Genomic DNA, 12,955 nt, shown 5'->3' with positions numbered 1-12,955 from the left:
TGGTGACGATGGGACTATCTCAGGAGTAGATATTATTTCGAATAAAAAATTATTTAAAAAATCGGTCCACAATTTAGCGAGAAATCGGGGAACAAACATAAATAAATATATATATAACGGGATGCATAACCTCCTCATTTTTTTGCTTTTTGCAGCGTACGTGCAGTATAAACTTTTGAATTTTGAAATTTTAACTTTCTACAACCAGTAAAACGCAAAATCCTGTTTTTTCCCGTTCCCATAAGAATTTCGGGAAATGCTCTGTTAATGCTCCCCTACACTCCCCAAGGAACACACTTGCCAAGTTTCAGCTATCTACGACCAGTAAAAAGAAAAATCCCGTTTTTCCCTGTTCTCGTGTGAATTTTGGACAGTCCTCTCTCAGTGCTCCTCTACATTGCCAAATTTCAGCTTTCTACCAGTAAAACGAAAAGTCCCATTTTTTCCCTTTCCCGTGAGAATTTCGGCAAATTATCTCTTAACGGTTCCACAATAATACTAATGCTATTTAATGTAAAACTGCAATAATACTAACGATAAATCCTGTTTTTTCCCGTTAACGTCAGAATTTCGGGAAATCCTTTTGTAGTGCTCCCCTACACGCCTCCCCAAGGAACCTAAATGCCAAATTTGAGTTTTCTACGATCAGTAAAACGAAAAATCTCGTATTTTCCCGTTCCCGTTGGAATTTTGGAAAGTCCTCTCTTAACGCTCTTCTACAATCCCCAAGCAACCTACATGCCGAATTTCAGCTTTCTAGGACCATTAAAATGAAAGATCCTGTTTTTTTTCCCTTTTCCGTGGGAATTTCGGGAAATTATTTCTTAATGGTTTTCTTCACTTCTCAAGCAACTTACATGCCAAATTGCAGACTTCTGCGACCAGTAAAACGAAAAATCCCATTTTTCCCGTTCCCGTCAGAACTTCGGGAAATCCTTTTGTAGTCTTCCCCTATACTCCTCAAGGAACCTATATGCAAAATATCAGTTTTCTAGGATCAGTAAAATGAAAAATCGATCCCGTTAAACTGAATATAAGTCCCGTTTTTGCCTTATCCCGTGGGAATTTCCCAAATTCCTTAAAACTGTTTTTTACTATTATAATCACCTACTTCTATGCCAAATTTGAAGTCTAGTAATTATAGTTCATAGAATTCAGTTAAACTGAATATATAAATCCCGTTTTTTCCTTATCCCTTGGGAATTTCCAAAAATCCTGAAATCGATGTTTAAATTTATGTAATACCTACTTGTGAATCAAATTTGAAGTCTAGTTATTACAGTTACTGAGATAGGGTTACTCGGAATCGAATATATAAATCCCGTTCTTTCCCGTTACCGTTAGAATTTCCAAAAATCCTTCCTTAGTGGATGCCTACATTGTATAAGGTATCTATGTGCAAAATTTCAAGTCTCTAGGTCCAGTGGTTTGGGCTGTGCGTTGAAATATCAACGATTGATTTTCGATTGACTTTGTCACCACATTACCCCCTTTCAGGGGTTGAATTCTCAAAAAACCTGAAACACGTGTTTACTTATTTGATGTTAAGAATACTCCTGTGAAGTTTCGAATAAAATAGTCTTACTAATCTTGTTTCCCCATACTAACTTTGGACCCCCATTTCACCCCCTTAGAGGGTGAATTTTGAAAAATCCTTTCTTATTTGAAATCCCTAGAACCAGCGGTTTGGGCTGTGCGTTGATACATCAGTCAATCACTTTTGCCTTTTATATATATAGATGAGAATAATTTATAGAATTTTGTTCAAGGTCAATCCAGATCACTGCCCATTCTTACTTGCCGTGTAGTTGGGTTCTTGATTCATAAGCATTTTCGCTAAAAAAGCGAAAAAACTGCTAAAGACTGTGTTTAGCGATATGTATGGCCTGTAACAGGGGCAAATAATTATAACGTAGATCGTACTCGTCAAACTCGACAACATTAGTTCAGCGACTTTTTAAAATAATTCGTTTTTAATTTTTATTACACTTTAAATTTTATTCGAAGAAGCAATGTAAAGCAAAATGTTTGATATTTGTAGCGTGACAGGCGAAGTCAGTTGGGTTCTAGGATGGCGTACATTGAATTTACGATTAAGTTTGTTAGAAAAAAAAACAAAAGTTAAATTTTGGTTTTAATTAAGTGGGACCATTATGATCCGATTACCTATGGTCTATAGAGCCGCTGTTTTTAATATTATCCCCGGTTCTGGGCCACACATTGTAGGTATGGTCGCGAATGTGCTAACTGCTAAGCACTAGTGCACTGTTGTGTTCAGGCATGGAAAGTAAGACAGTTGGGGGTAATCACACTTAATTAGCATTCTATTTTTGTTAGTTATTATTATATTTGCAAATCCTTTGGTATTATGAGTGTCTATGGGTGCCAATGATCAAATACCATCTGATGTTATGCTTGCCTGTTTGTGCCTATCACAAATAAGAAAACATGAGTCATATTTTAAACTTTTTGCTGATAGCAGCAAGAGAAGGGGACACTACATCATCATCATCATCATCATCATCCCAGCGTATATACGTTCCACTGCAGGGCACAGGCCTCCTCTCAGAACATACATACATATTATTTGTTAAAACAGGCCCCTAATGAAACATTATGCTATTTTAGGCTAAATAATCGCTGTACCTACTGCCTAGCATACTAATTAGGTACATAGATGTTGTTAGATATGTTGAAATCATTTTAGTTCCAATTTTAGAATAAATCTGTACCTATGAGCTTTTTTTGATTGCGTTGGGGATAGTGCAAATATGCATAACTAACTAGCATTGGATAATACCACATATCTGATAAATTTTGTAATTTAATTTCCAATTAGTACTCTTTATTTGAAATAAAACATAGGTATATTAAATAATAACTATGTGTTATGAAAGATAAGTGGATTTGCACTATCCTGACAAAAAGCACAAGTCACAGTCACATGTAGTTATGATTGTAAGAATAGAGTCAAAATAAAGAAAACCAAAAATATTATAAATAAGTAAAAAAAAAAAACGTATTATTGCGAAACCATCAAAATTTTACTAGTTATTTAATCCTTGAATACTTATAAATTAATTTTGTATGAGCAGAGCTGTGAATGTTCCATGTAAGATAATAAATATTTCATTATTTTCTTGGTTGTGATATTATTACTTACCTAATATTTCACTTATTTATTACACTTTGATACAATAAGTAAAACAATACTTAAGTATTACAATAATGAATAGCAGTATTATGTCTTATTTCTTGTCTTTGGTGCACTTCAGATAAATACTCTTGGCCAGAGATGATGCTCTTTTTACAGCTATGAAGCTTAATACAATTTCAGACATAGTCAGTAAGAATAAGGTTGAATGAAGAATGAGTTCTGTAGGTGTACTGAGCAAGTAAGTATTAAAAAGAAAAAAACTAACAAGAGGCATCTGCATCAACACTGACAGCATTAGGAACCCTGCTAGTTCAGGTACCTGAAAATAGGATGATTGTGTAACTAAATTATGTAAAACAAATTAAGTATTTTGTAAAATAATGAAAAAATATGGATTACTTATTATCTATTAAACATACCCTAAGACAAATGCACTTGTTGAATCAGCAATTATCAATATCAATTAATCGGCATTAATAATGTCCTACAGATAGCGTGCGAGTTGAATGCAGTCGGGCCTGAGGTAAAGAGCGGGAGCCTCTCCCACCGCTATCCACACGCCTCGCCTCAGTCCCCTTTAGTGTAGTGCTGTCCATGATAGCTGTCATACACATATCGATCACGTTAACTCATGTTGCATCCCGTATAATATAATAACTTATTTAATGACTGATCCGAGTCCGTTTCCGTTTTTTTTTTGTTGACGGCTAAATCGAGTTACATACATCGTGTTGAGTCACGTTGAGACTACGATGGATGAAATAAATAAAAGGTTAGGTGCTAAGTCCTATTTATATACATATTTATGCTTAAAGCGCGAAAGTGAAAAAAATAATAAAATTTGAAAATTAAAATAACATTTCTTTTACAAATTTATCAACGTACCTTCAGTATGGCGATAAATTCGTCATCATTAATTCTAATAAGGTCGCAACACTATCGCATTCCAGAGCTCTGCATTCAACTCGCGTATCTGTAAGTACTGGTGTGGTAAAGGTAATTGATTTGATAAAAATAATCACTGCTGAATTTTTATATTGCGGATCAACTTACTCGGCATGATAAATTTCCGTAATGTCCTAGATATAATCTTGCAAATTCTATAACAACCAGTAAAGCGTAAACGGTTAAAGATAAATATCTTGTTAGATGCCCCAATAAGTCAAGCTGAAAATAAAGATAAAACAGGTGTAACGAGTGTATACAGTTAAAAAAGAGCAGCACTCGTAGTCACACCATAAAAAAGCGACGACGGCATTTTATTCACCTTAACGTAAAGGAAAAAACCCACAACAACTACCCATACAAGATAAAGGTAAACATTGAGAAATAAACATTTTTGAAGTTGAAGCATTATACTGATATTATAGCAAAGCAGATTACATAAATAAATATACTTCTAATCAATCTAAACACCCGGTTTAATAATTTATTTTTCTCGTTTCCATTCGCAACGCTCTCTTGAAGTAAATGTAAACAAAACAAACATACGCGCCAAACAAAGAATATCTTTCTTGTCACTTCTTTGACTACGATTCAACTGTCGTTTTTAACATTGTCTTAAATAGCTTTCCAATTTATTAAAAAGAAAATATATTAGGCTAGCAATACAAATTCCGCTAAAATATTTAAAGGTAGTTTTAAAATGAAAAAGTGAAGGAAAAAAATCAGATATGAAATAAATAGTACTATAATAAAAAGTGTCAACCGGCATTTTAATAAAATTTGGGCTTTTGATAAAAGATGAGACAGTATGGACTAAGACTCCTTAGCCATTTCCAGCGAGGGGGGGGGGACATAAATCAAAACATTGACTGACAATACTGACATTGTGATTGACGTTTCCTCTGTTCTGTTCCGATTCAAAAGTAGGGTTAGGTTTGGGTTAGGTATAGTTTTTTTTGTCATGTTTAGAAATTGAAGACAATAATTTGGAAATACGATACAATAAATATCGTACTCTTCTACAATGATTTCGAAACAAACATTGGGTATTTCACTTGGTAAAAAAACAAGACTTATCTCATATCCTTTTACTTTAGTGGTAGCGTAAGCCTAACTCATTCATTTAAATATTTCCAGCCCTTCTGCGAACAAACGGACTGCAATTGACGAGTGTAGCTGGAATAAAATACTTTCCTCCACCAAAAAACTATGATCGTAAGTATAAGTATTAGCCACTACATTCTTAAAAGTATCCATAATCGTTTACTAAATATTTTTAACCTTTTAGATATTGAAATACCCGAACGTCAGAGGCTTCGTCCTCTAGAAAAGGTGCCTACATATCCCGCTAACTTAAAGCCACCCAAAATGCAGAAAAGGTTGAGATATATGAGAGGCCCTGAGCTCTTACACAACACTCTGCAGTTGAAACAATATGGAGTCATTGTAAGTTCTTTAATAGGTGCTTTATACTTTCATTTAGGTATATAACTATTATACTAAGTGAATACCGCACTATTGAAGAAATAGTAAAATAACTGGAACTGTTTTTCGTAATTTACTGACTTGAGTATAATTTATAATGTTTACTTTTTCCGATACTTTCAGGCAACAGGAGGAGGTAGAATGCGACATGAACACTTTGAAATGGCGCGTTTGGTTGTGGCTCGCAAATTAGACATGAAGAGAATGTATGCTATTTGGAGAATAGATCCTCCCTGGCAGCCAGTGACTAAGAAAGGCCAAGGGCAGAGAATGGGAGGTGGAAAAGGTGCCATTGACCATTACGTCACCCCTATCAAAGCTGGACGGGTCATACTAGAGGTTGCAGGCAAATGTGAATATGCAGAGGTAATTCATATTATTTTTTTTGCATTTTTGTTGTACAAAAAACATATTTGAAGCTGTTTAGTAAAAATAAGTTTTAGAGTTTAGCATAAAAATGAAAAATGAAATACAGCCCCTCATGCATCACTTACATTAAAATTTTAATTTTATTTAACTATAATTGTCTATACCTATAAAAGAATAAAGTGACTGACTGATTGAGAGACAATAAACAGCCTAAACCACTAAAACTAGAGACGTAAACATGACATGCATATCAGGGTCCAGTGAAGGTGAAGTTATAGTCGTTCCAATTGTCTATTTAACTTTTGACAGATCACGCACGTGAAGTTTAACAATAATTTTCGGTACAATGTACTACAGAGAATACCGTACTTCATGGATGAGCACTGCCCACTTAGTGGTGTGCCATTCATAATGAATGACCATAGACTATAAAAACCGTTTTGAAGTAAATCGATTTTATAAATAAAACATAGATTTAAAATTATTGTGATTATATTTTATATCAAAATCATTTAAAAATAATAAATAATAATAATCCCAGGCTATATACGTCCCACTGCTGGGCACAGGCCTCCTCTCAGAATGAATATTTCTTTTTTCTTTTTTTCTTGAGGCTTTGAACACTCCAGGTGATCATGTCAGCCTCATGGGTGCTCACTCATTTTTCCTACGCAAGGGACATATAAAAAAATTGGTAAATGCAAATGGCTTTGTCAGATGCTGGCTCTGAGAGCCAACAATTGACCTGGCCATTGTGCATGGGGCCCAAGCCCCCAAGTACCCTTCTCCTCAAGTCTGAGTTCCGAGCACATTCCATATACATACATATGCCTTTAGGGATTCAAAAGTAAAAACAACTAAAATAGGCACTGTAATACTATTTTTAATTATACCTACCACGGGCGTGGGCGTCCCGTTGTGAGTGACAACAAACTGGCGTTGCTGCCGCGTCCAGTGTTGCTGCTTCATAATTGACAAAATTACTAAATTACCATGAGAAGTGATAAACATATTAACTTAACATAAATGGTTTATTTTAATATATCATCCCAGCCTATATACGTCCCACTGCAGGGCACAGGCCTCCTCTCAGAATGAGAGGGCTTGGGCAGCAGTTCCCACTCGGGCCCAGTGCGGATTGGGAACTTCACACACTCCGTTGAAGTTGAATTGCTTCGCAGGTTTGTTGTGCAGGTTTCGTCACGATGTTTTCCTTTACCGTAAAGCTTGTGGTAAATATCAAATGTAATTCCGCACATGAATTTCGAAAAACTCAGAGGTGCAAGCCGGGGTTTGAACCCACGATCCTCTGCTTGAGAGGCCGTAGGTTTAACCACTCGGCCACCACGGCTTTTCTAACCACTTGGCCACCACGGCTTTTCAGCTCTTTTAATATATAAGATAAAGTAACATAAACACCTGTGAATGTTTATAAAACAATGCAAAATGTTGAACACAAATAAAATATGAATGTGTTAAATCAATTAAAACTTCTTCAGGCATGAAATAAATTGTTAAAAGAAATCGAATCGGTAACGCATCAGGGCATCACTATTTTAATTAGTACTCGAGCTGTCAAAAATTAAATAAACGATTGGAACTAGTATAAGGGATTTTTCTAAATTCCCACAAGATGGGGATGATTGATAAATTAATTCTTCAAAACAATTTTTTTTAACAAAAAAGTAAAACCGACTCCAAAAAAATAAAAAAAACAACAAAAAATGGAACCAGCTACTTGAAAATATTTTTGTAGGTACCTACTAGCTCGAAGTCGGTGCCTCAGCACGAGCCAGCAGGAATGGAACAATATTTTTCTACTTCACCTACTATGGGTTTCAATCCATCCTGCTAAGTTGTGCTGAGTCACCAACTTCGACCTAGTAGGTACCTAGAAAAATATTTTCGAGGGTTTTGTAGTTGGTTCCATTTTTTGTTATTTTTTTGGAGTCTGGAGGTTTTACTTTTTTGTTGAAAATTTTCTTTATTTCTCACTTTTTAGTGATTCGTAGCCCAAGTACATCTCACAACAATTCCATTAAGCCCAAACACAGCTTAGTTATGTTGTTTTATAATAGAGTTCCATTGCCTACCTTCGGGCTTCAGCATCAGATCAGTTTGAAAGAATCATAAACTTAAAGCTCCTTCTTATTCGCTTATCTAGGTATATTAATCATGATCGTTTATAAACGAGCAAGCATTACTTAATTTTGATGAGTTCCATTGGTCATCCACGGTCTTCTTCATCAGGTTCAGTTTACCAAATGATACTTTCTGAATGTAAATACTTATCTTAATGCTAAGATGCCAAAATCGCCATAGGTGTGCCTATAAAATTTGAGGTTTTCCCTCGATTTCCCTAGGATCCCATCATCAGATCTTGACTTGGTGACAATGGGACCACCTCAGAAGAATACCCTTTTGATTAAAAAAATATTTTTAAAAATCGGTCCACAATTGACTGAGTAATCGGTGAACATACATAAAAAAAATACAAACATTGGAACATAGAACCGCCTCCTTTTTTTGAAGTCTGTTAATAAATAAAGTTGCATACATTTGAATTAATCATCAAGTGCAATTTTTGTTTTATTATTTCAGGTGTGGCCGATGTTGAAGATTGTGGCAGAAAGATTGCCATTTCAAGCTGAAGCAGTTTCTCAAGACATAATAATTAAAAAAGAAGCAGAGGCGAAATGGAAAGAAGAAAACAATCAAAACAAATACACAATGAAGTATATTATCCAGAACAATATGGGTGGATGCCATAGAATGCTTTCACCATTTGATCACTACTGGTATGGAAAATACTTGTAATTAATTATTGGTATTTAATTAGGTTGAATATAGTTGAATTTAAGAGAAAGACTTTTATTATTTCTTATTTAAATAGGTGATTGAATAAAACGAAATATTATTCAATAATGGTTTATTAAATTTGACATTTTATGAAAGGATTTTGTGACAAGCCTCAGTTTGCATACATGTATATAAACCTTGGTAGCAATAATTTATGTAAACTCCTTTTTATATATTTATGGAAAAAACTCAACAAAAAAACAAGTGTTCATAGTAACAAATACAATAGCTCAAAGTACTTAGTTTGTATCCAGCGACTCATTCTTAACCTAACGACAAAAGCCAAACACATTTATCCATATTTGAGAGATTATTATTGTTTACAATTATTTAATAATGTAATGTAGGTACATGAGTGTGCATGTCCAAGCTAACTGTAGTATTACATGTTTTACTAATAAGAAACCCAGTGTTGCAATATCTTAATGTATCTTGGATCATGTATCATCAGCAATTTCTATTAACACAAATTTCACAAATACACTGTTATAAAATCAAATACATTTACTACCCTTTGTAATTACAACTGCAACAGACATGAAACACTTCTTTATATATTGTGTGCAACACTACTCATTCCAATATCCAAGCAACTCTACTGTATTTATTTTCTATTTCTGCGTCGTTACCTCAACACAAGTACCTATAAATTATATAACGTCGTAACAATATTTACAAAGCCTAAAGAACTAACTTACAAGTAAATGCAAATTTACATCTTCAATAAATATAGTGTTTACAATATCGTACAAGCGCTCGTTTTTATATATGATATGGCTTTTTATTTATAAAATCAACTGCCAAAAACAATCTTTAGCAGTCATTTTAGGTATATATCACAAGTCCATCTAACCTTATTAGTTGGTTTTACTTGCGTGACTACTAATTGTTACATGGATTTCATTTGTATTTAGTGCCTCAGCAAACAATACAACATCTAATGCAACAACCCAATCTTGAAACTTGACATTTTGTAGCATTTTGCTTAGGGTTGCTGCAATAAGATTTAATTTTTTAATGTACAGTTATACCGAATATAATCTAGGAACGTTATCACGCCAAACACAATATTATGTATTAGAATAATGTTCTTAGCCACGCACTGGCTGATCTAGCAGCCATGAGTCTCTGGAGGCTACAGTCTCGTAATAATAACGCGTCCCATTGGATCGAGTTTTCTGGAAATGGAAGATATACGGTCTTTTGGGGAAGCACCTTTAAAATGTGCGTCGGATTTGCTCGCAAGGCTGCTGGATCATACCAGACAATGATAAAGGAGAACAGCTGTAAAAGGCATGAGCAAACTAGCTCTGCTATATAATATATTTGACTAGTTCTGTGTCTTATACTATTAAAGTCTTATTAAACTAGGAATCATTCCCTAAACACTGGCATTATGCAGTCTTAATATCTATTCCACCTTCAAGATAAATTTATGTATGAGTTTAAACAAAAACTAGGTACATATGCAACTGAATGTGGGTGAAATAAATACTTAACAATTCGTTGATCTTGCTTGCAGAGTAAGTACTAATAATTAGCTAAGCTAAGCTATAATTTATAAGACAAAGTGAGGTAGCGTCATTACCTACTAGTGGGAAATATTTACAGTTCTAAGTCTTTGCACATAGTTAATAATAAATAGCGACATAGACTCGTCTCAAGCTCTTGGATATAAGTTTTTCTCATCTCGCGATTTATCTACTAGCCTGCAACGGCGATACCAACACAAACATTACCGCGTGTAGGTACATACATTCTATTATATTTTAACGTACGAGTATTAACTACATGCACACATTAGTTACTTAAATATGTGCAGCTTTGTAGATGACTAGAGTAAATACGTTTAACGATATTATAGTTACAATTCTTTATTTTTGTTCTCGATCACTGCAAGGATCCACTTTTAGACAAATATTGTATTGAGGATAATACGATGACTAAACAACATTATTCGTACGATTCGCTCAAATGCTCCAATAAGAATTTCAACCGTGTTTTCATGAAATTGTTTTTGTGCGCGATTGAGTCGCATAGCATTTGAGTGGGCGCGGCGGCGACGCCGTTGTTGTTGTGTGAGTTCATAGTACTATCCTCGAGCCTGGCTGCCCCGGACGCAACACTACCCGCGTTGTATACGTCGATTGTAGGAGCTTTGCTGATATGCTGATATTTAAACGTTGACAATGTCTGCCGGATCTTTGCAATGATCTGCTCTACTCAGGCGTTTGATTCCTGCGAAAAATTTGAAAAATAGACATCAGTCAGATTTCAGCAGCAAAATGTACGTTAGGAGTTTCCATAGACAGTGAAGTTCACACTACTTTCTATGCTAGTGACAAGAGATATAGCTGTCCTCTAATTCTCTAAAAGGTAACTAAGAGTGTAAAAACAGTCAGATTGCAAACAGTGTTGTGGGTACAGCGTGGGATTCATCTAAAGAGTTGCCGCAGAAGTGATATGAACCTAATTTATTAAAAGTACCTTATATATTAATAATACTGCACGGAATTATATTAATATTTGTATAAAATGTAAGTACTCATATAAAATACTACGTAAAAGTAGTTTTAAATGCATCAAAATTTAGGCTCTATCTTTCATAAGAGTACATTTAGTATTGAAATACTAAATATATAGTATAGGACAGGTAGATGATAGAACGCGTCGTGTGCTCGCGACGGTGGTGGCGCGAGCAGGAACATGGAAGCGAGACAGCAACATCTAGTCTAGAAGCAAGTGGGACGGTGTGACGGTTTTATACCTTGAGGTTGTGGAAATAGTGCATGATCTGGTCGTAGTCCATTTGCAGGTCGTCGAGGCCGAGCGACTCCACGGGTGGGTCCCCGCCTGCGCCTGCCGCCGCCTCGCGCGAGTACATCGGGTTACCCACTATCGTGGCGCGCTTTACTTCAGGGGAAACCCTTCCTATTAACACAAAACTTGTAAATATTTCGTTGGTATCCAAAGCAATGATCTTACTCCAAAAAGAGTAGAAAATCTCTTTAAGTACCTTTGTTTTGATTCCCAGCCTCCACGAAATCTGCTTTGACGTTAGATTCCTTGGAGTTATTCTTATGCCGCATCTGTACTTCAGGTAAACCTGAAATCATTGATTTGTATTACACACTGGATAGGTAGTAGAGCAATATAAGCATAGTTACCTAAAATGCAAATATCCTCACCAATTCCTGAGTCATGCATATAGTCAGGGCTTTGGGGCTTGGTGAAGGTGCGTCGTGAGTCGTCGGTGCCTCTGTTGAGGCCGATGATCTCGCGGTAATCTTTATTTTCGAGCACGAGAGGGGCGTCGTTGTCGAACTCGAAAAGCCTCGCGCAATCTTCCTTGCTAAGATTCTCTACAGCGTTGTGTTCTATATCATTCAGAGGCGGGATAGGGTTCAGTTCGCTTTTGTAATCTTTCATGTCTCGGCTCGATAGATATGGTGCGTCGGTTTTGTTCAAATCAATAATTCTGAAATCGAATAGGTGCACTTTTATTTCAAATAACTGACTGATCTAGGCGTTACTTTACGGAGGAACTAAAACCTTTTACTTTGCCAGTCAGCAATTAACTTTACTTAGGTACCTACAGTACCTACATACAATATAATAAATGACTCTTTATTGTACACGACGTCAAAACCAATACAGAAAAACAGGTCGATATAAGGAAAATATACAAGCAAAGTAATATGCAGCCTTATCTCTGTAAAGATTTCTTATTCTTCATTTCTTAGTAATTTGTTTTTCCTTTAATTTGTGCCAGTTGCAAGATAAAAGGTTCGCGTTTATTCGATTATAAATAAAAGAGCAAAAACACACACAGGCGATGCTTAAGCGAAGTTAAGGGGCTGTTTCACCATCCATTGATTAGTGTTAACTGGCGGTTCAATGTGATGCCGGTTCACATTTAACCGTCAGTTACATTAATCAATGGATGGTGAAACAGCCCCAAAAAAATTTAATTGAGCTGTTTTTACCGGTCTGGGCGCCGGGCAATTTCGGGTGATCGTCTTGTGGATTCGTGTTCTCGGTCGTGTTTTTTGTGATGGTTTCTAGAATGACTCCGTCTAGTGGGCGGCATGACGGTCTCCGGTAAGATCTGGCGATGAAAAAAGGATATCTCAGATCTAA

At 35.6% G+C, this 12,955-nt stretch overlaps 3 protein-coding genes across 3 annotated transcripts in view; 1 reads left to right on the top strand and 2 right to left on the bottom strand.

The window, feature by feature from the left end:
• Window positions 1–3,022: 3,022 nt before the first annotated feature.
• LOC141428224 (transmembrane protein 17-like) lies at window positions 3,023–4,622 on the bottom strand. Its single transcript, XM_074088075.1, has 3 exons — window positions 4,425–4,622; window positions 4,211–4,324; window positions 3,023–3,476 (listed from the first exon to the last, which is right to left on the bottom strand). Exons 1-3 carry the CDS (start codon window positions 4,509–4,511, stop codon window positions 3,249–3,251), a joined length of 429 nt encoding a protein of 142 aa, XP_073944176.1. The 5' UTR covers window positions 4,512–4,622; the 3' UTR covers window positions 3,023–3,248.
• Window positions 4,623–4,965: 343 nt separating this feature from the next.
• On the top strand, window positions 4,966–8,822 carry mRpL16 (mitochondrial ribosomal protein L16). The gene is made up of 5 exons (XM_074088070.1): window positions 4,966–5,160; window positions 5,240–5,317; window positions 5,391–5,548; window positions 5,711–5,953; window positions 8,558–8,822. The coding sequence occupies exons 1-5, from the start codon at window positions 5,127–5,129 to the stop codon at window positions 8,771–8,773; spliced, it is 729 nt and encodes a 242-aa protein (XP_073944171.1). The 5' UTR covers window positions 4,966–5,126; the 3' UTR covers window positions 8,774–8,822.
• A 48-nt stretch (window positions 8,823–8,870) lies between these two features.
• Window positions 8,871–12,955, bottom strand: part of dtn (transmembrane protein 132C dtn) — a 91,772-nt gene continuing 87,687 nt past the window's right edge. The window contains 5 exon segments of the mRNA XM_074088069.1: window positions 8,871–11,053; window positions 11,583–11,746; window positions 11,832–11,921; window positions 12,004–12,293; window positions 12,802–12,923. Coding sequence (XP_073944170.1) covers window positions 10,769–11,053; window positions 11,583–11,746; window positions 11,832–11,921; window positions 12,004–12,293; window positions 12,802–12,923 — 951 coding nt within the window. The 3' untranslated portion in view covers window positions 8,871–10,768.

Source organism: Choristoneura fumiferana, chromosome 5, assembly GCF_025370935.1.
Source record: "Choristoneura fumiferana chromosome 5, NRCan_CFum_1, whole genome shotgun sequence".
Taxonomy (NCBI): Eukaryota; Metazoa; Arthropoda; class Insecta; order Lepidoptera; family Tortricidae; genus Choristoneura; species Choristoneura fumiferana.
Note: the sequence above shows the minus strand (reverse complement) of the source record. Positions and strands in the feature narration are given on the sequence as shown.

Bases quoted from the DNA above. Each gene is read 5' to 3' on its own strand.
- LOC141428224 (XM_074088075.1), bottom strand. From the start codon at position 4,511: ATGCTTCAACTTCAAAAATGTTTATTTCTCAATGTTTACCTTTATCTT. The intron at 4,325-4,424 runs GTGAATAAAATG...CTTTATTTTCAG, and splicing joins GTTTTTTCCTTTACGTTAAG to CTTGACTTATTGGGGCATCT. The intron at 3,477-4,210 runs GTAAGTTGATCC...TCCTATTTTCAG, and splicing joins ACGGAAATTTATCATGCCGA to GTACCTGAACTAGCAGGGTT.
- mRpL16 (XM_074088070.1), top strand. From the start codon at position 5,127: ATGATTTCGAAACAAACATTGGGTATTTCACTTG. The intron at 5,161-5,239 runs GTAAAAAAACAA...AAATATTTCCAG, and splicing joins AACATTGGGTATTTCACTTG to CCCTTCTGCGAACAAACGGA. The intron at 5,954-8,557 runs GTAATTCATATT...TTATTATTTCAG, and splicing joins GCAAATGTGAATATGCAGAG to GTGTGGCCGATGTTGAAGAT.